The following is a 25,333-nucleotide window of genomic DNA, read 5'->3' on the forward strand; positions in this document are numbered from 1 at the left end:
AAAAATAGCCCTTCATATCATAGTGGGTTCCAGTTGCCAAAAGTTTATGTTGGAAAAAACACTGGTTAAGATGCCATAAGATTCCCGCTTATTGTTGCCACAACAGACTAGAACAGCTGCCTCTGGGATCATCATAGTAGTATCAGAATTGTAAACCAGGGCAGAATTGCTGTTATTGTTGTTCCCAGTGCTTTTTTTTCTGGGGGAATGCAACAGAACAGAGTTCCGGACCCTTTGCATATTAGGCTACACCCTCCTGATGTAGCCAATCCTCCAAGAGCTTCCAGTAGGCCCTGTGAGAAGAACCCTGTAAGCTCTTGGAGGATTGGTTACACCAGGGGGGTGTAGCCTAATATGCAAAGGAGTTCCTGCTACAAAAAAAAGCCCTGGGTACCCATGAGTTTCTCCTTCATTTTCCTCTTGTGAGTCCTGGCACCTCTTTTTTCAAAGGGGGGGGGGGGGGTGGACCCTGATTATTCCCATACTACAGACAGTAAACTGAGTAACTTCCCGAGGGCCACCTGGTGATTTTTTTATTGTAAGAACTTAACAACAGTTGGGTGGACGTTCAGTTCTCATTCTTGGACAATACACAGAACATACTGCAGACAAATAATTACCTGATAAGCAATAAACGCTCAATAACATTTCCACTGTATGCTCTTTAATAATGCCACGACTTTGCGTAAGCATGAAAGAAGGCTATAATCCTGGGACATGGTGGTGAGGTACAATGAGTCCTGTTCATTAAAATGTAACTTCCTCAGGAGAGCCAGTTTGGTGTAGTGGTTAAGTGTGCGGACTCTTATCTGGGAGAATCGGGTTTGATTCCCCACTCCTCCACTTGCACCTGCTGGAATGGCCTTGGGTCAGCCATAGCTCTGGCAGAGGTTGTCCTTGAAAGGGCAGTTGCTGTGAGAGCCCTCTCCAGCTCCACCCACCTCACAGGGGTGTCTGTTGTGGGGGAGGAAGGGAAAGGGGATTGTGAGCCGCTCTGAGACTCTTCAGAGTGGAGGGCGGGATATAAATCCAATATCTTCATCTACCTCACAGGGTGTCTGTTGTGGGGGAAGGAAGGGAAAGGAGATTGTGAGCCACTCTGAGACTCTTCGGAGTGGAGGGCGGGATATAAATCCAATATCTTCATCTACCTCACAGGGTGTCTGTTGTGGGGGAGGAAGGGAAAGGAGATTGTGAGCCTTTCTGAGACTCTTCGGAGTGGAGGGCGGGATATAAATCCAATAACATTATCATCATCATCAAGCAGTTTGCTGTAAATTCCACCGTTTGCTCCAGAAGTGCAATCCAAGTACAATCCTAAAAAAAGTCAAGACCAGAATTCTGTGGTGAGCTTCCTATTCTGCTTATACCCTGTTCCCCATATGCCATAGTACAAATCAATGACATTCATTCTGTACATTGCGGACAGCCATATTTGCAATTACCATCCGCCAACAAAGCCACATTTACTTCCCTCCCTACCACAAGGAGTGGTTCTCAGGGAGGTTTGTGGCCTCCTGTTTTTTTTAGCGATGGCTGTTTCAAAGGAAGAACCACTTGCCAACCACTAGCCCCACCAAGCAAGGGTCATGCCCACCTCCCTGAAATATGGGGTGTGCTCTCGGAGGATTGTAAGCTCTTGGAGGATTGGCTGCATTAGGGGTGTGTGGCCTCATATGCAAAGGAGCTCCTGCTAGAATTCCACCCCTGCTCTACAGCATTGTATTCTGCTGAAGTCCCTCTTTTCCCTCCAAACTCCGCCTCTAAAATCAATATGACAACCATCTTTTGGTCTACGAAATTCTGGTATCTGGCTGGACCCGAATGCTGCAAGTTTTTTGGTGCCCTAGGTGAGCTTCCCTCAGTGCCCCCCCCCAAAAAAAATTAAAAAAAAAACACAGCGAGAATTATAGGAGAAATGAAGAAACTTAAGAAACTATTTATGTTTTTAATTTACAGGTTTTTAATTTTTAATTTTATTTTTTTTAAAAAATTGTGAGATTAAGCAATAATCTGCTGAGCAGACAGGTTAAGACGGATAAAAGGAAGTACTTCTTCACCCAAAGGGTGATTAACATGTGGAATTCACTGCCACAGGAGGTGGTGGCGGCCACAAGTATAGCCACCTTCAAGATGGGTTTAGATAAAAATATGGAGCACAGGTCCATCAGTGGCTATTAGCCACAGTGTATGTGTGTATATAACATTTTTGGCCACTGTGTGACACAGAGTGTTGGACTTGATGGGCCGCTGGCCTGATCCAACATGGCTTCTCTATGTTCTTATGTTAATAAAAATTGTGAGAATACTACTTGATCCTTTTAGCTGGAGGTGCCAGGGGAAAAGACCTTGTGCATGTGAGAAAGATGCTCTACCACTGAGCTGTGGCTCCCACCCCATGGCTCTCCGTTTAGTTGGAGGGGCCAGGGACAAGACCTTGTGCATGTGAGAAAGATGCTCTACCACTGAGCTGTGGCTCCCACCCCATGGCTCTCCGTTTAGTTGGAGGGGCCAGGGACAAGACCTTGTGCATGTGAGAAATATGCTCTACCACTGAGCTGTGGCTCCCACCCCATGGCTCTCCGTTTAGTTGGAGGTGCCAGGGAAAAGACCTTGTGCATGTGAGAAAGATGCTCTACCACTGAGCTGTGGCTCCCACCCATGGCTCTCCGTTTAGTTGGAGGGGCCAGGGACAAGACCTTGTGCATGTGAGAAAGATGCTCTACCACTGAGCTGTGGCTCCCACCCCATGGCTCTCCGTTTAGCTGGAGGTGCCAGGGACAAGACCTTTTGCATGCGAGAAAGATGCTCTACCACTGAGCTGTGGCTCCCACCCCATGGCTCTCTGTTTAGTTGGAGGTGCCAGGGAAAAGACCTTGTGCATGTGAGAAAGATACTCTACCACTGAGCTGTGGCTCCCACCCCATGGCTCTCCGTTTAGCTGGAGGTGCCAGGGACAAGACCTTTTGCATGCGAGAAAGATGCTTTACCACTGAGCTGTGGCTCCCACCCCATGGCTCTGTTACAGTAGAGTAGGAAGGATGAGTGGCAGCAGACAACTTCAACAGGAACCCATTTTTAGAAACTGTAACTGGCTTTTCTTCAGCTTTTACACTTGGTTAATTTATCCCTAAGAGCTCCATGGCGCAGAGTGGTAAAGCTTCAGTGTGTGTATATATATGTGTGTGTGTGTGTGTGTGTATAATTTTTTTGGCTACTGTGTGACACAGAGTGTTGGACTGGATGGGCCATTGGTCTGATCCAACATGGCTTCTCTTGTGTTCTTATGTGACACAGAATGTTGGACTGAATGGGCCATTGGCCTGATCCAACATGGCTTCTCTTATGTTCTTATGTGACACAGAGTGTTGGACTGGATGGGCCATTGGCCTGATCCAACATGGCTTCTCTTATGTTCTTATGTGACACAGAATGTTGGACTGAATGGGCCAGTGGCCTGATCCAACATGGCTTCTCTTATGTTCTTATGTGACACAGAGTGTTGGACTGGATGGGCCATTGGTCTGATCCAACATGGCTTCTCTTGTGTTCTTATGTGACACAGAGTGTTGGACTGGAGGGGCCATTGGCCTGATCCAACATGGCTTCTCTTGTGTTCTTATGTGACACAGTGTTGGACTGGAGGGGCCATTGGTCTGATCCAACATGGCTTCTCTTGTGTTCTTATGTGACACAGAGTGTTGGACTGGATGGGCCACTGGCCTGATCCAACATGGCTTCTCTTATGTTCTTATGTTCGTACTGCAGTCGGAGCCCTCTGCTCACGACCTGAGTGCAATCCCAGTGGGTTTTCAGGTAGCCAGCTCAAGGTTGACTCAGCTTTCCATCCTTCCGAGGTCGGTAAAACGAGCCCCCGCCTTGCTGGGGGGAAAGCGTAGATGACTGGGGAAGGCAACAGCAAACCACCCCATTAAAAGTCTGCCGTGAAAATGCTGTGAAAGCAATGTCACCCCAGAATCGAAAATGACTGGTGCTTGCACAGGGGACTACCTTGACCTTTTTAATTTATCCCTGCTGGGCTCTGAAGAGCACATTGCACAAACACCATCCACTTTCACGTTCCTGGTCTGTACAGAGCCAGGGAATGTGAAACTGGCTGGGCAGCTTCTGTGCTCCATGTGCACATTCAAGCTAGCATTACCAGGCCACCTGTCTTGGAGAGGACTCTCCGCTTTTATTGGCCCGTTTCCTCTGCCAGCCAGCTAAGAAGCCCCACCCACAAATGACCCCAAACACAATGGAAGGAAGTGACATCATCATGTTGCCGACATCAGGGAGACAAAGCATGTTCTCTCTAAGTTGTGGAGTCTTGTGAGCAAAAATTTCTTCTTTGTGAGCTACTGGCATGAAAGTGTAGGTACAAATCAGCCCTCACCAGGATAGACCAGGCAAACCTGATCTCATCAGATCTCAGAAGTAGCTTCCCAACCCCCCCGCCCTGCCGGGGGACCCCTGGATAGCAGCCTAATCCTCCGCTATCTAAAAATCTGATAGCGGGTGGGGGGGGTGGAACGGCGTCGTGTCTCTTTCCCTGCCTGGCTTCAGGATTCTCCCTTCCTCCGGCTCACAAAAACCCGCCCACCACCGGCCTGCTATTCGCTCCAGTCCGGCCTCCCTTCACGAGGTGCATGCTGGGACATGTAATCCTTGCATCCTCTCACGTCTGCTGAGCATTATTCTCTATGTGGAGATTGATTCTCATAGGGTATAATGGGGAATTGATCTGGAGGTTTCGGGGGCTCTGGAGGAGCAGTTTTTTGAGTTAGAGGTACCAAATTTTCAGTATAGTATCTAGCAGCTCTCCCCAAAGTATCTCCCAAGTTTCAAAATGATTGGACCAGGGGGTCCCATTCTATGAGCCCCAAAAGAAGGTGCCCCTATCCTTCATTATTTCCTATGGAAGGAAGACATTTTAAAAGGCGTGTGGTTCCTTTAAACGTGATGGCCAGAACTCCCTTGGAGTTCAATTATGCTTGTCTCACCCTTGTTCCTGGCTCCACCCCGATGTCTCCTGGCTCCACCCCCCAAAGTCTCCTGGCTCCACCCCCAAAGTCCCCAGATATTTATTGAATTGGACTTGGCAACCCTACTCAGAAGCTAAGCAGGGTCAACCCTGGCAGGTATATGGATGGGGGACCTCAAGGGAATACCAGGGTCAAGAGGCTGAAGCAGGCTGTATCAGGCCACCTCTCTGAACATCCTCCATGCCCCAGTAGGAATCACCAGAGGCTGCCATGACTTCCAGGCACAGGCACACATACACACATGCGCACACATACACACCCAAATACAAAGGGAGGGAGGAAGGAAGGGAAGAAGAAGAGGAAGAAGAAGAATTGCAGATTTATACCCCACCCTTCTCCCTGAATCAGAGACTCAGAGTGGCTTACAATCTCCTCTGTCTTCTCCCCCCACAACAGAGATCCTGTGAGGTGGGTGGGGCTGAGAGGGCTCTCACAGCAGCTGCCGTTGCAAGGACAGCTCCTGCGATAGCTATGGCTGACCCAAGGCCATTCCAGCAGGTGCAAGTGGAGGAGTGGGGAATCAAACCCAGTTCTCCCAGATAAGAGTCCGTACACTTAATCACTACACCAAAAAGGAAGGAAGGAAGGAAGGAAGGAAGGAAGGAAGGAAGGAAGGAAGGAAGGAAGGAAGGAAGGAAGGAAGGAAGGAAGGGAGAGAGGGAGGGAGGGAGGGAGGAAGGAAGGAAAAGAGGGAGGAAGGAAGGAAGGAAAAGAGGGAGGAAGGAAGGGAGGGAGGGAGGGAAGGAGGAAGGAAGGAAAAGAGGGAGGGAGGAAGGAAGGAAAAGAGGGAGGGAGGGAGGAAGGAAGGAAGGAAAAGAGGGAGGGAGGGAGGAAGGGAGGGAGGGAGGGAGGAAGGAAGGAAGGAAGGAAGGAAGGAAGGAAGGAAGGAAGGAAGGAAGGAAGGAAGGAAGGAAGGAAGGAAGGAAGGAAGGAAGGAAGGAAGGAAGGAAGGAAGGAAGGTAGGTCAACTCGTAACTAGATACTGGATTTTAACTGTGGCTGATTCCCTCTGAAATAGCAAAGACTTAAGAGCGAAAACGAATGGGCATCAGTAACATCCAAACGCATTTATTTTGCAAGATAGTTTTTACTCCTGCAATTAAAATAGCGGGGTCTCCAGATGAAATTCGGGAACAAATGCCTAACCTTAAAGCTTTCATGCAATTATTTCCTAACTTTAAAACATTAAGCAGGAAAACTCTGGTTGACAACTAGAGAAGAATAGACCAGTTCGTTACTGCCATCAGGACCAGATACAATTTAAAGATATAATGAAATCAGAGTCTAGTTTACTGAACAATATGCAAGATTCATTCATATACTGCACAGAAGACACTCATCTTAACCAGAACAGAAATCTAAAGTGATTTTGGTAGTCAGTTGCCAATATTTAAATACTTAGCATTTTCTTTTTTTAAAAAAAAATATAGTAGTAGTAGTAAGTTTATTGTCTGTGGCCAAAGGCCATTACAATCTGAAACATATTACATGATTATAAACAGCAGCATTAAAACAAACTAACCCAAAAGTACAAATCAAGCAAAAGCACTGACCTCTTTAGAAGCAGTTCTAGCCTGTATTTTCTTGGCTGCTAAAGCAAAGAGTTGAACAAAGCAGGAGTCAAGTGGCACCTTTAAGACCAACAAAGTTTTATTCAGAACATAAGCTTTCGTATGCTAAAAGCACACTTCTTCAGAAGAGGGGATTCCTGATCCCCAGCATCTGAAGAAGTGTGCTTTTAGCACATGAAAGCTTACATTCTGAATAAGATTTTGTTGGACTTAAAAGCGCCACTTGACTCCTGCTTTGTTCAACTGCTTCAGACCAACACAGCTGCCCGCCTGCATCTAAAGCAAAAGAGTGACACTCTATCGGAGACAAATGGACCAGCGTCTGAGAGAAGAAAAAGCAGCTTTTCTAAGTCGAAAGAGAGAGAAAATTAAGCCCACGAAAAGAGCTGTGAGAAACTTGGTTCCGGGCTCTGTGTAGAAAGAGGGCAGGATAAAACGGAGCGTGATTCACCCTTTGGAACCGAACCTGGGCAAAGGCAAAGATAGGAAGCCGGTGGTGGTTGTGAGTAACATCCAGCTAACAAAGCTTTTGGCAAGATTTGGAACTGAATTGAAATAAAGGCTGTTCTGAGGTTAGGGGAGGGGGCGGGGACATCAACCAAGTTACAGGTTCGAACATGGTCTCTTTTAATCAGTTGGAACCACTGAGAGAATCTGGCCTGGGAAACCAACCATCTGACTGTTACACTATAACATTTAAACACTCAGTCATCGGAACCAGCGATATGGACACCCTGGAGGGGGGTGGGTGGAAATTAAGTGAACTGATGGGTTAGCAAATTTCTCTTCCCTTCTTTGCAAATAACTTCTAGCGGTGCTCTTTTTTATAGAGATGTTTACAAAACAACGCATTGGACAGAGAAGGTAGAGAAAGAAGGGCTTTTCACCCTTTCTCACAATACAAGAACTGGTGGGCACTCCGTGAAATTGCTGAGCAGTCGGGTTAAAGCGGATAAAAGGCAGTCCTTCTTCACCCAAAGGGGGATTAAGACGTGGAATTCACTGCCACAGGAGGTAGCGGCGGCTGCAAACATAGACAGCTTCAAGAGGGGATTAGATAGACACATGGATCAGAGGTCCATCAGCGCCTATTGGCCACAAAATATAGATGAAACACACTGTCTGAGGCAGTGATGCTCTGTATTCTTGAAGTTTAGGGGGGGGCAACAGTGGGAGGGCTTCTAGTGTCCTGGCCCCACTGATTGACCTCCTGATGGCGCCTTTTTGGCCACTGTGTGTCACAGAGCTTTGGACTGAATGGGCCATTGGCCTGATTCAATGTAGCTTCTCTTATGTTCTTATATCTCAATCAATTAAAGGCTAACCTATGACCAGTTTTAGGGGTATGGAATGGGGGGGGGGGGTTCCTCTTTTTCATGCCGACTTTCTGACCTCTTCCGTTAACAGCAGTTTTTTCGTGACTGGTCGACTAGTGTTCGTGGGCGTGCTATACAATTTCTTTTTTGCAAGAGCAGGTGCCTCGGCATTCCTCCCTTAACGCAGGGTTCTGACAGGTGAACATCCTTTTCTTTCTCTTGCAGTCTCGGGAAGCATCCGAATACTTGCACGGGTTGGCTAGAAGGAACCAAACCACAGTTAGACACGTAATACGGAGAGACACCCTTGGTTTTATTCCATTCTATTCTGAAGTGCTCAGAACAGTGGGTCAGTAATGCTACCATCTGGGCTGATTGTCAATCTAAAAGATATATGGGCCCAGGGGTAGAATTCTAGCAGGAGCTCCTTTGCATATTAGGCCACACACCCCTAATGTAGCCAATCCTCCAAGAGCTGACAAGGCTCTTTTTTGTAAGCTCTTGGAGGATTGGCTACATCAGGGGTGTGTGGCCTAATATGGAAAGGAGCTCCTGCTAGAATTCCACCCCTGTATGGGCCACGTGTTACAGAACCCTTGCCTGAACAAAAGCTGGGTCCAGATCGGCAGTTTAAGCCGACACAAGGCCGGGTCGCAGATTTAAAAATCAAGTCCAAATGTGCAGATCTGCTTCCCGTCTGGCTCCCGTACTCACCCCATCCTCTGGCATCGCTGAGGTGGCACCAGTTTGGTGTGGAGAGCCACTCCTCCACTTGCAGCTGCTGGAATGGCCTTGGGTCAGCCATAGCTCTCGCAGAGGTTGTCCTTGAAAGGGCAGCTGCTGTGAGAGCCCTCTCAGCCCCACCCACCTCACAGGGTGTTTGTTGTGGGGGAGGAAAGGAAAGGAGACTGTGAGCCACTCTTAGACTCTGAGTTTCAGAGTGGAGGGCGGGATATATTCTGTGGGAATCGGTCTCCATGGAGTATAACGGAGTGCCCAGCAGACATTTCCCCCCACGCACCCACTTTCTGACCCTGTGGTGAGTTTTTCTCCTTCTTTTTCCTTTTTAAAATTTATTAGTTGCTAGACTTTGAGGTTTTCTTCTTCTTTTTCCTTTTTAAAATTTATTAGCTGCTAGATTTTGAGTTTTTATTCTTCTTTTTCCTTTTTAAAATTTATTAGTTGCTAGATTTTGAGGTTTTTCCCTCCTTTTCTACTTTTTTTAAAAGAAATTTCTCAACCCAAACCTGTTGGGAAGAAGGTTATAATTGTCCAGAGGAGATTTATTAGTTGCTGGATTTTGAGTTTTTCTCTCCTTTTCTACCTTTTTTAAAAGAAAGAATTAATTAAAAAAAATAAAATGGCTGCTTGGAAGAAGAGGTTGAATGGTATCATATCTGAATGAGGTTCCTCCCACTCCAAAACCCCACCCTCCTCGGGCTCCGCCCCTAAAATCTCCAGGAATTTCCCAACCCAGAGTTGGCAAACCAGTTTCGAAGAAGGTTACAGTTGTTCAGAGGAGACCATCTATATTGTCGATAACTTACTGCAGAGTTTTTTCTCACAATTGTTAGGGCAGTCTCCACAGGCCGGGCCTTTTTTGTAGGGCTTTGCCAAGTCAGGGTCGAAGTTCCCTCTGAAATCACAAAGCAATGCCGTCCAATTGATGATCCAAGCACAGTTCATAAAAGGTGCATGAGAGGCCACAAGGAATTACTTTGACAGCTTAACTTTACGAGGATGACAGGACGGAGTGGCCTTTCAACCGCCATTGAAAGTGCAACGCTCAGAGACTCTTCGGAGTGGAGGGTGGGATATAAATCCAATACCTTCTTCTTCTTCTAGAACTAAAGTGAGGGGGCAACACTTCATTTCCTTTATACTTTCAGGAGATGGGCAAGTGTTCCCCTTTTTTGCTCACAGATCTGATTATTCCATGGAAAAGAATGGAGCCGATCCAGGACACAGAAGGGGGAGGGACGGTGGCTCAGTGGTAGAGCATCTGCTTGGGAAGCAGAATGTCCCAGGTTCAATCTCCGGCATCTCCAACTAAAAAGGGTCCAGGCAAATAGGTGTGAAAAACCTCAGCTTGAGACCCTGGAGAGCCGCTGCCAGTCTGAGTAGACAATACTGACTTTGATGGACCCAAGAGGGTCTGATTCAGTAGAAGGCAGCTTCATAAGTGTTAGGGAGTTACGGTGGCTCAGTGGTAGAGCATCTGCTTGGTAAGCAGGAGGTCCCAGGTTCAATCCCCGGCATCTCCAAAAAAGGGTCCAGGCAAATAGGTGTGAAAAACCTCAGCTTGAGACCCTGGAGAGCAGGGGAGGGACGGTGGCTCAGTGGTAGAGCATCTGCTCGGTAAGCAGAAGGTCCCAGGTTCAATCCCTGGCATCTCCAAAAAAGGGTCCAGGCAAATAGGTGTGAAAAACCTCAGCCTGAGACCCTGGAGAGCCGCTGCCAGTCTGAGAAGACAATACTGACTTTGATGGACCAAAGGTCTGATTCAGTATAAGGCAGCTTCATATGTTCATATGTTCACAGAAGCTCTGTCCGGGCATCAGACTGTATGCCGGAGTCTAGAAAAGAGGGTGCATTCCAAATTTATACTTACGCAGGACAGTACTGGCAGATGTAGAAGTAAGGGAATTTGGTGTTTGGACAATAAGCTGCCGCACATCCAACCCGGTATGAGTTATACCAAATCAACTGTGAATGTTAAAAGGAAAACCACCCATGTTACATCAGGGCCTGATACCTTTTCTTAGGCTCTTAGGGTGAGATCACACAAGAGATTTGGCACGACCTAGCCAAGCCTTCATATTTTACCTTCAGCAATCTTAACTGGTAAATAAAATTTATTATAAATTTAAAAAAAAAATTAAAAAGCAATCTTAACCGGAAGAATCCAGGGTACACCCTTTGCCAATGGATTTTGCCCTTTTTCTAGTGGAAATATCGACACGTTTTATTGCTGTTATTCAGTCGCACCGTCGAGTCTGACTCTTTGCAACCCTATGCACAAAGTCACACCACGCCCTCCTGTCTTCCACCAAAGTCTGTTCAAATTCGTGTTAGTTACATCAGTAACATGTGGTTAGAATGCCCTTATTATATCAAAGTTCGACAAAACATTTTATTCCCAGTTTAATCCTATATTGTGGATTTTCCTGATACATACAAATTGTGTTTTTCGCTTAACAACGTGGAAGATAATATAACTGACCCTGTGGTAAAGTTCTTATATTCTGCTGTTCTTATACGTAGCGATATATTGTAAATTTGCAATATTTTAATATGGGTGGTTTTAATCTATGGCTCATTCTTTGCTGAACTCTCTATTTAATGTAATGATTTTTTTATCTGCAATGCCAATAAAGGTAAACTAACTAAATAACTAACCTAGCCAAGGCTCCCCTCTAGATTTAATGTGCACAATCGCATACACACATATCTGTCCCCCAAGTCCCATCCGTTTGGTGTAGCGGTTAAGTACACATGCTCTTAGCTGGGAGAACCGGCTTTGATTCCCCACTCCTCCATTCGCACCTGGTGGAATGGCCTTAGTTCAGCCATAGCTCTCGCAGAGTTGTCCTTGAAAGGGAAGCTGTTGGGAGAGCTCTCTCAGCCCCACCCACCTCACAGGGTGTCTGTTGTGGAGGGGAGAAGGTAAAAGGAGATTGTGAGCATTCTGAGTCTCTGAGATTCAGAGTACTGGGCGGGATATAAATCTTCTTCTTCTTCTTCTTCTTCTTCTTCTTCTTCTTCTTCTTCTTCTTCTTCTTCTTCTTCTTCTTCTTCTTCTTCTTCTTCTTCTTCTTCTTCTTCTTCTTCTTCTGCCTTGCCTTGCCTTGTTTTAGGATGGGATGGGGCCGGATTGAATAGCTACCGGGAATTTATCAGTGGCAAATCTCTAACGTGCATTCAGGGTGCATTTCCTGGCTGTTGAAGCATGCAATGCACCCACCCGGCACACACAGGAGCAGTCTGAATGCTCCTCTTGCATGTGTGCGGTTCGTGCCTCTCCTGGCAGCAGAGCAGGGGCTGTATGATTGCCATGACATGAATCAAATCAGTACTGGCTTTTTCAAAGCCAGGATACTCCTGCACCAAATTCTCAGTGTGATTCCCACCCCTTGATTGAACAGAGAGCGTGGTAATCAGGCGGGGAATTGTAGCTAGGGTTGCCAAGTCCAATGTAAGAAATATCTGGGGACTTTGGGGGTGGCGCCAGGAGACTTTGGGGGTGGAGCCAGGAGACATTAGGGGTGGAGCCAAGATCAAGGCTGTGACAAGCATAATTGAACTCCAAAGGGAGTTCTGGCCATCACATTTAAAGGGACGGCACACCTTTTCAATGCCTTCCTTCCATAGGAAATAACGAAGGATAGGGGCATGTTCTTTTGGGGCTCATAGAATTGGACCCCCTGGTCCAATTGTTTTGAAATTTGGGGGATATTTTGGGGAGAGGCACTAGATGCTGTACGGAAAATTTGGTGCCTCTACCTCAAAAAACAGTCCCCCCAGAGCCCCAGATACCCGCAGATCAATTCTCCATTATTTTCTATGGGAATAAATCTCCATAGGGAATAACAGAGTTCCCAGCAGACATTTCTCTCCCCTCCCCCCCTCCCCGCTTTCTGACGACCCTGAAGCGGGGGGGAGGGCCTCCAAACCGGGGGATCCCCTGCCCCCACCTGGGGATTGGCAACCCTAATTGTAGCAGGAACTCCTTTTGCATATTTGGCCACACACCTCTGATGTAGCCAATCCTCCAAGAGCTTACAGGGCTTTTTTGTTGTAAGCTCCAGGAGGATTGGCTACATCAAGGGTGTGTGGCCTCATATGCAAAGGAGCTCCTGCTACAATTCCACCCCTAGTGGTAATTATATAATGTTTCTTTGTTTACTTTGTTTATACCTTGCCTTTCTCCCCATTGAAGACTCAGGGTGGCTTCCATCATTCTCCTCTCCTCCATTTTACTGTCACAGCCAACCTCATGAGGTAGGTTAGGCCAAGAGTGCGTGACTGGGCCATAGTCACCCAGCAAGCTTTCATGGCAGAGTAGGGATTTGAACCTGGATTTCCAGCAGGGCTTTTTTTTTTTTAGATAAAGCCCAGCAGGAACTCATTTGCATATTAGGCCACATACACCCGGTGCTAAGCCAGCCGGAACGGTGCTCCAGTGCGTTCCTACTCAAAAAAGCGCTGGTTTCCAGATTCTAACCACTCCGGATCCTTCAGCCACTACATCATCCTGGCAATAATAATCTCTGATCCTAACAGAATCCTTAGGGCTTTCCCACATTCTCATATTTTAAGTTCCTGTTTCTTCAGAGTTCTTTTCCTGTTCCGCACGTGTTTGCTCCCCCTAGCGGTAAATCAGATATCACACAGGTTTGTGTCTGGCATTATCTCGCTGCATATTTAAACTACAGGTTTTTATGCTGGACATAAACTTGTGTGATAGCGAAATCGACCACTAGAGAGAGCAAAACACATGCAAAATAAAGCGCGCGCGCGCACACACACTCAAAGAACCGGGAACTTACAAGTGAGGGAAATGAGAGTTCAGCAAAGCCCTTAACGCCAATCTTGGGGTATGATTTTATTGCTGCAGTTTTGATGCTGCTTTAACGGAATTTTTAAAACAGCTTTTTCTGCTAGGCTGCCTTTATGCTTTTATTGCTGCTCTTTTTTCATGTGCGTGTGTGTTTAGGTGACCAGAAAAGCCTGCAAAGACGTTTTGGAGAGTGCTGGATTTGAAGATAACGAATTGGTAGAATTGGCTTTCAGGAGGTGGAAATCCTCAATGCCCTCCATGATTTTCCATTTTGTGCCACCATCGACCCCGCTGTCCAAATTGCATACGTTAACCCAGCGGCAATCCTGTTCCCTGGCTTGTATGTCCTTGTATGCTACCTATATTTGTCACATTTGTATTTTGTGGTGTATTTGTGGAAGCCGAACCGGCTTCTGCCCAAACTGTAATTGCTGAACTTTCTGATCGAATCAGCGAGGAGGTCCCTTCCTTGACCTGAACTCCTGCTTGTGGCTCTCCGGATCCAACCCTGAGTTTTCAGGCAAACGTGAAAAACCTCTTAGGTGAGGTTGCCAGCTCTGGGTTGGGAAATACCTGGGGATTTGGCAGGGGGGGGGCTGGTGGAAACTGGGACAGGGAGGGACTTTGATGGGAGTATAATACCATAGAGCAGGGGTGTCAAACATGCAGCCTGGGGGCCTAATCAGGCCCCCGAGCCACTGGTTCTTGTCCGCTTCCTTCTCCCTCTCTTGCTTCCTTCCTTCTGCATTTCACCTCGCTTTGCAAGGCTTGCTCAATCACACAGGTAGGGTTGCCAAGTCCAATTCAAGAAATACCTGAGAGCCAGGAGACATTGGGGGCGGAGCCAGGAACAAGGGTGTGACAAGCATAATTGAACTCCAAAGGGAGTTCTGGTCTTCACATTTAAAGGGACAACAAACCTTTCTAAATGCCTTCCTTCCATAGGAAATAATGAAGGATAGGGGCACCTTCTTTTGGGGCTCATAGAATTGGACCCCCTGGTCCAAACATTTTGAAACTTGGGGGGGTATTTTTGGGAGAGCCACTGGATGCTATACTGAAAATGTGGTGCCTCTACCTCAAACAACAGCCCCCTGGAGCCCCCGATCCCATGGATCAATTTCCCATTATTCTCTATGGGAATCGTTCTCCATAGGGAATAATTGCCCAGTAGACGTTTCCCCTCCCCCTCCCCTGCCACATTCTGATGACCCTAAAGCGGAGGGGGGAGGGCCTCCAAACGTGGGGATTGGCAACCCTCTCTCTCTCACACACTCACACACTTACTGGGTCTGGTTCCTCCACAATGACATCTGAAAAGAACAGGGGCTACCCTGCTCCCTCTCTCTTTCTCTCTCCCTCTCTCTCTCTCTCTCTCTCACACACACACACACAGAGTTGCTCTGAAACAAAAGCAAAACAAGCCGAGAGACTGTGTTGCTGACCCTTCCCATGAAGGACTTCCTGCTCAACTTTAAAGGCACACAGACACGCACACATTTTGAAACGGACCTGTTTGCAGGTTTCTAAACCTGCCCAAGACCTAAAGCTGCATGGTATTTTAGTTTAGTTTATTTGTCATTTGTATCCCGCCCTTCCCACCAGGTGGCTCAGGGCGGCTTACAGCATATAAAATCTAACATAAGAATATAAAAATTTAAACATTTCACACAATTTACATAGTTAAAATTTAAACATATCACACAGTTTACATAGTTAAAACATTAAAAACATACAGCAGTCTTATAAAAACTACACTCAGTTTCAAGTTTCAAGTGCCGGTTAGTTGTAAGCCAGCCGGAAGAGGACTGTCTTACAGGCCCTGCGGAATTGAGCAAGATCCCACAGGGCCCTTACCTCTTCCGGCAGTTGGTTCCACCAGGAAGGGGCCATTATGGTAGCTGAGGAGGCGGAGGAAAGCCTGTAAAACTGGGGGATCCCCTGCTGGGGTTTGGGAAGCCTACACACAGGAGCTACAGAGCAAAGCCTCTATTTTCTCCATTGGTTGAGGCTCCTCCCCCTCCTGGTCCCCTGGGAAAGAGCCAGAGCTTCTTTTGCCCAGTTCCCTGGATCCCACAGGAGAAATACAAAGAAAGCACCTTTAAGACCAACAAGTGCTAATGTTTTAAGCATGCCTTTATTTTAAGTTTCTATTTAAAAAAAAAAAAATTAAAATCTTTAATCGTGTTTATCTGTGTCTTTTAAAAAGTTTATATCTCTGCAACCTAATCTTAAATAGGTACACACATGGTCTGACCCAACACAGCCCGGCCCGGCCCGAGAAGGTCTCATTTATGTCAGATCCTGCCCTCATAATAAATTAATTCAACACACCTGCCATAGAGTCCACTTTCCAATGGCTTCCCTTCTGCGGTGGGAGCTGCTGTCAAAGCAATGTTTTTTTTAAAAAAAAAAAAATCCACACAGACAATCAAACCACAGGGAGCCAATCAAAAACCTTGCTGGGCAAAAGTCACACATGGACCCGCCCACCCTCTAAAGCAGGCACTGAAAATGTTGCCATTGGTTGCCGTGGCACCCACTGGCACCATGTTGAAGAGCCCTGATGTAGGGCACCAGAGAATAGAACGTTTTGCCTGCTGTTTTCACTGTTTGGTTTATTGGAGTCTCAAATACGAACGGGGGAGCAGAAAAAGATATGAACGATTATCATTCCCCCCCCCCCAAGAAAAAACAAAAATGTTACTCAGCAGATGTTAGTTGTGGTCATACCTGCGTATAGGGATATATGTTTACTCCTGGATCAATCTTCCCAACACCGTATTTGAAATTTGCTTTTTTTCCATTCCAGAACTTGATCACTTCCGTCCAGGAGTTGATGTAATTGGCCTGAAATATAATCTCGCCGCATATAGTACCTTTAAACAAAGAAATTGAGGGGGGGGGCGTGTTTCAGTCGATAAAATTGAGCAGGGCCGGATCTACTTAATTTTTTACTGGGGGCAGAGCTAAAAAATGGGGGACCCCACTCAAGAAACAGTATGGGGTGTGCCCTCCACCCCAGGGAAGGTGCCCCCCCACCCCTGTGGGCAAACCACCCCCAGTTTTTCCCCACACACACAGGTGCCAGCCCCTTTTCTCCTTTCCGGGTCTGTGCACAGACCCGGGAAGGAGAAACGGGCGGGGAGTGGCACAGCAGCGTTTGCTCCATCCTCAGCTCCAAGTTTGAAGCAATTGTTCCACGATGCCCCCGCTTTTTCCTTCCCAAGTCTGTGCACAGACCAGGGAAGAAGAAAGAGTGGGGACGGTGTGGTGGGTGTGCTCTGTCCTCAGTGCTGAGGACAGAGCAAATGCCGCCCTGCCCGTTTCTTCTTCCTGGTAACCCAGGAAAGAGAAAAGTGAGGGGGGGGGGGGTTGGAAGGAGGAGAGGGCACTCAAGGGCCCCCTGATCGGTGGTGCCTCTATTGCTTCCCCCACCCGCCCTCCGGGGGCACCCAATTTGGTCCACCACCACCCTGGACAGCACCCAGGGGAGGTGCCCCCTCTGCCCTCCGTAGATCTGGCCCTGAAATTAGTGAAGAAAGAGCAGTCCTAAATAGGTGTACTCAAGATCCTATTCAGGTCTGTTCAATAGGGCTTACTCCCATGGGAGTTTATAGGATTGCCAAATGCATGCTGGGAACCTGTGGGAAACTTTCAGAGTGGGACATGCGAGAAAAGACATTCGTGACGCATCAAGATTACTTCTAGCTGGAACCTGGAAGTGACATCACTGATACATCAAGATTTCTGTGGTTTTTACCATAGAGATTGAGAAGATTCCTAGAGTGGTATTCACGTCATTTCTGGATTCCCATGGGAAGTGACATCAACACATTGCCGATGTTCTTCCCCATCTCCCCCTTGGCCATGTGACTGAGCACCTGCGGGGATAGTGGAGTCTGGCCACCAACAGAAGGTACATGGCAACCGAAGAAGGAAGAAGAAGCGATGCTAGAGTTTCCAAAGCTAGGATTGGCAACCCTAAATACAGAACAAGTTTTGAAGCTTAGGTAGGGTTGCCAACTGCCAGGTGGGGCCTGGAGATCTGATATTACAACTGCTCTCCAGAATCCAGAGACCAACTCCCCTGGAGAAAATGGCTGCTTTGGATGTGGGGCATTATGACATTATACCTGTTCAGAGCTCTTTTTCTAGCAGGAGCCCTTCTGCATATTAGGCCACACACCCCTGAGGGCTCTTAGTACAGGGCCTACTGTAAACTTATACTTCATACTTTATACGATTTATATCCCGCCCTCCTCTCCAAAGCAGGTTCAGGGATGCTCACGACATTAAACCACAACAAACAATTCAAATGCACAGCAATAGTATAAAATTTAACATTCCATAATTAAAACAATCAAAAGCAATTTGGTGCTAGCATCCTTGATGTTGTATAGTTTCAGTGGCAACAGTATTTCTTAAATTTCCCCTACAATACAAATGCTCAGCGTCAGTTAAAGGCCAACTGGAAGAGTGCGGTCTTAGAGGCCTTGCGGAACTGGGCGAGGTCCCGCAAGGCCCTCACTTCCTCCGCCAGTTGGTTCCACCAGTAGGGGGCTGCTACCGAGAAGGCTCTCTCCCTGGTGGTCTTTCGTTTGGCCTCCCTCGGACCAGGGACTGCTAATAGGTTTTGGAATCCAGATCTAAGTATCCTCTAGGGAACGCGTGGGGAGAGACGGTCCCGAAGGTAAGCAGGTCTTAGGCCATATAGGGCTTTAAAAGTAATAACCAGCACCTTGTAGCGAATCCAGTATACTATTGGCAGTTCCTGCAGCCCCGCTGTATGTACTCCCACCTGGGAAACCCTAATAGCAGCCTGGTCACCGTGTTCAGCACTAGCTGCATTCTGCACTAAGCCCCAGGAGGACTGGCTACATCAGGGGGGCATGGCCTAATATGCAGAGGGGCTCGTGCTAGAAAAAGAGCCTTGCCTTCTAGGTTCCCTCCTCTTCCTTCCCAGAATCTAGTCTCGGCAACCCTAAATACACCACTATGTTTTGAAGCTTACGAGACATCCTGAAGGTAGCGGGTGCGAGATTTGAGGTATCTCATTATGGGCTTTAACATTCTGTTAAATGATTATCGGGTTCGTATTGCATTCCTTGAGAGCCATCTTGGGTGCTGCCATGCCCAGGGAAAGGTGGGCTATAAAAATGTTCTGAATGGATGAGCTGATTCTCTTGGGAGATTCTCAGACCATATCCGACAGACCACTCGTTCTAGCAGGGATGCCGTCCTTTAGTTATTCCTAACAGCCGCCTAACACAGAAAAGTTTAACAGGAACCAATGGGACCAGAAGAGAAGTCAATTCTCTTCGACTGAATAAGGGGCATATTGAGCAGGTTTGGGGGAGGGGGGGGGGCTGTGTTGTTTGTGAAACAGCCAGGCCTCGTTTTGGCTAGGAGTGCACAGGAGAGGGTTGCCAAGTCCAATTCAAGAAATATCTGGGGACGTTGGGGGTGGAGCCAGGAGACATGGAGTGGAGCCAGGAGCAAGGGTGTGACAAGCATCATTAAACTCCAAAGGGAGTTCTGGCCATCCCATTTCAAGGGACCGCACAGCTTTAAAATCCCTTCCCTCCGTAGGAAATAATGAAGGATAGGAGCGCCTTCTTTTGGGGCTCATAGAATTGGACCCCATGGTCCTATCCTTTTGAAACTTGGTGAGCGTTTTGAGGAGAGGCACTGGATGCTGTGCTGTAAATTTGGTGCCCCCCTCCCAGAGACCCAGAGACCCGCAGATCAATTCTCCATTATTCCCTATGGGAATTGGTCTCCATAGGGAATAATGGAGTGCCCAGCAGAAATTTCCCTCCACCCCCCTCCCCCCGCTTTCTGATGACCCTGAAGTGGGGGGAGAGCCTGCAAACCTGGGGTTCCCCTGCCCCCACCTGGGGATTGGCAACCCTAGCACAGGAGCGGAGCTCTTTAGTACCCCTTCTGGAGATGTCAGGGGATGTGTGGCATATGCAAATGAGTTGTGCTAATGAGCTCTGGCCCCTCTTTTTCTACAAATCGACCCCTGGAAACAGCCCTCCATCTCTTCAGAACACTTACCATTTCCTTCTCTGCTGTCTTTGGGACTCATCTCTTGCTTACATTGATTGACCCATTGTCTGGCTCTTTCACCCACTGCCTCATCCCATACCTGTAGCAGTGTTGGTGGGAAGAAATATCACATTGTACTTAGACCATGCCAACGACTTGGATTCAATGACGTGCAGATTTCTGACTGAGTCTCTAAAAATCTCTCTATTTTTGGTGCAAGGAGCAGACAGACTCTTCCCCACCTTTCATTTTCTAAGCCGGTTCGGAGTGGCGGTTAAGAGCACAGGGCTCTAAGCTGGGAGAACCGGGTATGATGCCCCACTCCTCCACATGCACCTGCTGTGTGACCTTGGGTCCGTCACAGTACTATCCGAGCTGTTCCTCTCAAGAGCAGTTCTCAGTCAGAGCTGTCTCAGCCCCACCTACCTCACAGGGTGTTTGTTGTGGGGATAGGGTTGCCCAGTCCTCTTCATCCCCCGGCGGGGGACATTTGCGTGTGTGATGCGCACACGATGAAATGACATCACCTGGAAGAGATATCATCAAAATGGCGGTGCCCATGCGGAGCCGCTCTAGGCATTTCCGGGAAAAACTCTATGGTTTTCCTGGACACTCTACCTATTCGGGAGGTTAAAACTCTATTGCACCTATTGTACCATAGAGTTTTACCTCCCAAATGGCTAGAGTGTCTGAGAAAACCATAGAGTTTTCCCGGAAACACCTAAAGCGACCCCGCATGAAGTGCCGCCAATTTTATGATATCACTTCCAGGGGATATCATCGCGCCAGGGACGCAGGGGCAGGTTCCCCCCTGCGGGCCAGCGGGCTGAGAACCTCCTGGGTGGGAGATTCCCCACCCGAACTGGTGTGTTGGCAGCCCTATGTGGGGAGAGGAAAGCAAGGAGACTGTAAGCTGCTCTGAGACTCCCGAGTGAAAGGGCAGTCTTCTCCTCCTCCTCCTCTTCTTCTTCTCTGGTTTAACTTTATAAAATGCTACATTTGTACAGTTTCCAGAACTCCAGATGTGGTTGGGGATCTCCTGCCACCAGGTCACCCCACCCCTGATTAGCTGGCCAGTGAAGGAGACTTATCCCCCAAAAGAGCGAGGCCCAGTTGATGTTGCAGTGATGTCTAGGTCACTTCCAACATGCCCCAGAAGTGACATCATCACATTGGCAACATCAGGGTGCCACTCTGGTATATTTGAGCAAAAACTCTATGGTAGAAGGCAAATTCATTGAGAGCAGGCCTCGGATTCAGCAGGAGCTCACGGGAGTGCAGCTCCTGAACCTTTCTGAGGGTTCCACCTCCTCCTTCCCACCTTGCCCATTGAATAGTACAGTACAGCCCAGTACAGTAAAAAATTATTGCATAAAACCATTGGCTATTGCAATTTCAATTACAGCAACATGCACGTGAAAGGCAGTCAAGGACCCGAAGATGAATACATTGAATTATTCAAAATCTTACTGAATAGTAGGTGCAGCTGCATAACAATCCCTGGACGAGCTCCCCCACCTATTTTTCTATAAAACGACCCCTGATTGAGAGTCTTAGCCCACATACCAGAACGCCACCCCAACGTCGCTGCGTGATGACATCACTTCTGGGTCACATCGGAAGTGATGTACATACACTGCTGCAATGTCAGCTGGGCCCCCCTCTGGCTCCTGGTATGTTCCCCCCATCCTGAGGTTGCTGGGGAAGGGAAACGCTGCTCTTTCTCGGCTCTGGGGGGTCAGGGGAGCTCCTCCGACCCCTCAGAGCTGAGAAAAAATAAGCTGGAGGCTCAGGAATGGCGTGAGCAAGGAGGGTAGCCTAATATTCCAAGGAGTGCTGAGAGAACCATGACTGGCCCCTCGAAAAGCCCTAGGTCATTGTGAATTCCTTGCACCGTGCAGGGCATTGGGCTCGATGACCCTGGAGGTCCCTTCCAAATCTATGATTCTGTGACCATTGTAAAAGACAACATCTCCCAGACCGCAGCCTACCACTTTCAGCATGTTTCTGGCAGATGGATTCACTTTTCTTCTGATCTCATTGTGCCTGTCAACGATTTCCTTCCGGATCTCTAGAGGTACACCACTCCCTTTGACTTCTTCCTCTTCTGTTTCATCCTAATGAGCATAAGAAAAATGCCATAGACCCATCTTTGACAAGAGGAACTGCCAACTTCTATTTACGATGAGTGTAATAAGCACTAATATTATACATTTCATATCGAGTGATGTTTAAATCCTGATCTTGGCTGTTGTTTACACCAGGGCTTTTTTTGCAGCAGGAACTCCTTTGCATATGAGGCCAAGCCCCTCGCCCCCCTCCCCCAATGTAGCCGATCCTCCAAGAGCTTACGGGGCTCTTAGTACAGGGCCTACTGTAAGCTCCAGGAGGATTGGCTACATCAGGGGTCTGTGGCCTAATATGCAAAGGAGTTCCTGCTACAAAAAAACCCCTGGTTTACATCAATGTACTGGTTTACATCAAATGGAAAGTACTGGCAAGACAGAGCTGACTTATGGTGACAACGTAGGGTTTTCGAGGCAAGAGACAATGGGTGTTTTTACATTCAGTTTGATCCAGAGTTTTAAAGTCTTCAAATTGCCTGCCATCGTTCCGCTTTAATTATTTTCCTTTTACATTGGTGGATTTGCTGCACTCATTTTGCGTGGCCAAACTTCTATATTTCAATTTGGGAGGAGGGGTCTCTGATCAGAGGGCAGACGGAATACCAGTGCTTAGTTAAATGTATACGATTGCTTGGAAATCGTGTCAACACTGCAAAAACAATACACATTTAAATTACAAGATGATGCAAGCAATGATACGTAAAAGTTTCAAGTGCTGTCAGTTCTCATGCAAATTACTGCACCTTGTGGCTTTTGGAGGAGTCTTTGAAACGCATGAAAACGTCTACAATACACGTTTGAAATGCCTGTAGAGAAAGAACCGGATCAAAACTAGTTTCAAGAAAAACGTTGCAGCAACAACGCCAGAACTCATCTCACCGAAACAAATGTAGATGCTTCGGGCAGCAACGATGCAAAACAGTTGTGAGAACGTTAGGTAATGTAAAAGGTGAGTTTCCAATGCGGTGATAGAGTCACAAACTGTCAGTGTAAAAACACCCGTTCAGAGGCTAGCCTGGGGTGTTCAGACCAGAGCTTTACATCCTATATCTGACCAATCTGTGTTGGAGAAAGAATCTATCTTAACCCAGCTTTGACAGCTCTGCAATGACAGCTGGTGATCTAGCCGGCATGCTAGGTCACAGTGACCTTATCAGCAGGCTGGTTTGAGCCGGCTGAGGACAGGTGAAGGAACCTGCTGAGTCAGCATGACAATGCAATGCCAGGATTGGCTGACTGGACTATAAATGAACTGTGTCTGCAACACACAGGTCTCTTTCTGAGAATTGAATTGCTGGCGGAGCGTTTTGATCCTGTGATAGACATATTGGACTGCACTAGAGAGCACGTATTGTATATAATGTAAATACACTACTTTGGCACTAGTTGCAGGTGTCTGGCTGATTTCTTTCCTGGAGCTCAGTGTCGGGCTCATCACACCGCTCACTCTGCTAGCGTCCGCACCGACAATCTGAACATCAGTTGTATGATATAAACAGAGCTTTTTTGGAAGCAGGAAAACCCTGGCGATTTCTTTGGCCTGAGCTAAAGTGTCATTTTAAAATGCCACAAGGGCTATAGTGGGCTGAGGCAGCGTCCCCTCCCCCTCATTCCTTATCAAGTGCCAAAATGTTCCCCCATGCCCTACGTAGACCTTTGTGGCCTTTTTAAAATGGCAGTGGCATTCTTGTGGCATCTACGAGAGTGCCGCCATCTTTCGTTTGGCCCTGAAGGCAGGGCGCTTGAAAGCGCTACCTGAACATAAATACAGCCACCAAACAATCTTACAGCTCTCGATATAGTAGGGATGCCAATTCCCAGGTGGGACAAGAACACAGAAAATTGAGTAGCACAAATATACAACGCTATATTCAATTGCTCATAGCAATACCACAGTATGTGCAGACCTATATACACAAAGTCCCAGTCCACGTATTACAATACTCCAGATTCTTGTACTTGAGATGCAATCTTCCGTATCTTGTGAAAAATCGTGGAGAAGAAAAAAATGGAGACCGGTTTCAGCCACGCCTTCCTCAATCGTTACTCAGAACGCAAATCACTTCTCCAGTTCTGTGGAATCAATGCAAGCCGTTGCCCGTCAGCAGAGTAGAACTGGGCCCCAATTAGCGAATGATCGTTTGTTGAACTGGAGAAGGTGGACGCCGTGATTTGCGTTGTGAGTAATGATTGAGGAAGGCGTGGCCGAAACCAGTCTCCATTTTTTGTTCTCCATGATTTTTCACAAGATATGGAAAATTGCATCTCAAGTACAAGAATTTGGAGTATTGTAATATGTGGACTGGGACTTGGTGTATATATGTCTGCACATGCTGTGGTTTTGCTATGAGCAATTGAATATAGCGTCGTATATTTGTGCTATTTGAATTTTCATGTTTTTGTCATATCTTCATCGAGTTTACTCCTTTGTACTATATAATCCCCAGGTGGGGGCAGGGGATCCCCCGGTTTGGAGGCCCTCCCCCCGCTTCAGGGTCATCAGAAAGCTGAGAGGGGGAGGGAAATGTCTGCTGGGCACTCCATTCTTCCGTATGGAGAGTGATTCCCATAGGGGATAATGGAGAATTGATCGCAGGTATCTAGAGCTCTAGGGCGGGGCTGTTTTTTGAGGCAGAGGCACCAAATTTGCAGCATAGCATCCGAAGCCTTTCCTCAAACCACCCGCCAAGTTTCAAAAGGATTGGACCATGGAGGTCCGATTCTATAAGCCCCAAAAGAAGGTGCCCCTATCCTTCATGATTTCCTATGGAGGGAAGGCATTTCAAAGGTGCGCGGTCCCTTTCAATGTGATGGCCAGAACTCCCTTTGGCGTTCAATTATGCTTGTCACAACCTTGCTCCTGGCTCCACCCCCCCAAAGTATCCTGGCTCCGCCCCCAAAGTCTCCTGACTCCAAAGTCCCCAGATATTTCTTGAATTGGCAAGCCTACAATATAGACTTGCTAGCTTACTCTCTTTCCCCATACAGAGTCTTGGCCCTTTGAAATTTGATTAATAATGGTTGATACAATGTGGTTAATAAGGAGGGTCAGAAGTGCTGATGGAGAAGCATTTCCAAAACTCGTGACGTCCCAAGAAAGGGGCAGTTCTTGATAAAAACATCCCTGACAGATATTGCAATCACGGGTCTGACATAGACTGTATTTGGCACGTACCTTTCCTAGAGATTGGTCCACAAGAGCAGCCAAGAGAAGGAGTGTGACGAGAAGAAGCATTTCTAGGGAGAAAAACGACCAGCATATAGTCCTGGGATCTTCACTTCTTTAAGGCATTTGAGTACTAAGACCGTTTTCGCACACAGCTTACCTCGCAGTCACAATCCTGTTCCCTCCGCAGCGTCTGTCGGATTTCCCACCATCTGCGCCGGAGTTACAGGAAGTGCCGCGGCTTTTGCGTAGCAAACGTAAACTGGGTTTTAGCAGTTTACGTTTGCTATGCAAAAGCTGCGGCACTTCCTGTAACTTCGGCACAGATGGTGGGAAATCCGACCGGACACTGCGGAGGGAACAGGATTATGACTGCTAGGTAAGCTGTGTGCGAAAACGGTATAAGATCCACACAACAGTGTTTTCCATATGAACGTATGAAGCTGCCTTCTACTGAATCAGACCCTGGGTCCACCAAAGTCAGTCTTGTCTCCT

At 47.4% G+C, this 25,333-nt stretch overlaps 1 protein-coding gene across 1 annotated transcript; it reads right to left on the bottom strand.

Annotated features, from left to right (window-relative positions):
* Positions 1-8,063: 8,063 nt before the first annotated feature.
* LOC132585479 (cysteine-rich venom protein piscivorin-like) lies at positions 8,064-24,971 on the bottom strand. Its single transcript, XM_060257417.1, has 7 exons — positions 24,848-24,971; positions 21,538-21,648; positions 19,556-19,646; positions 16,226-16,371; positions 10,544-10,638; positions 9,480-9,568; positions 8,064-8,191 (listed from the first exon to the last, which is right to left on the bottom strand). Exons 1-7 carry the CDS (start codon positions 24,905-24,907, stop codon positions 8,064-8,066), a joined length of 720 nt encoding a protein of 239 aa, XP_060113400.1. The 5' UTR covers positions 24,908-24,971.
* Between the last annotated feature and the right edge of the window lie 362 nt (positions 24,972-25,333).

Source organism: Heteronotia binoei, chromosome 1 (genome assembly GCF_032191835.1).
Source record: "Heteronotia binoei isolate CCM8104 ecotype False Entrance Well chromosome 1, APGP_CSIRO_Hbin_v1, whole genome shotgun sequence".
NCBI lineage: Eukaryota > Metazoa > Chordata > Lepidosauria > Squamata > Gekkonidae > Heteronotia > Heteronotia binoei.

Bases quoted from the DNA above. Each gene is read 5' to 3' on its own strand.
- LOC132585479 (XM_060257417.1), bottom strand. From the start codon at position 24,907: ATGCTTCTTCTCGTCACACTCCTTCTCTTGGCTGCTCTTGTGGACCAA. The intron at 10,639-16,225 runs GTATGACCACAA...TAACATTCACAG, and splicing joins ACATATATCCCTATACGCAG to TTGATTTGGTATAACTCATA. The intron at 9,569-10,543 runs GTAAGTATAAAT...TTGTGATTTCAG, and splicing joins ATCTGCCAGTACTGTCCTGC to AGGGAACTTCGACCCTGACT.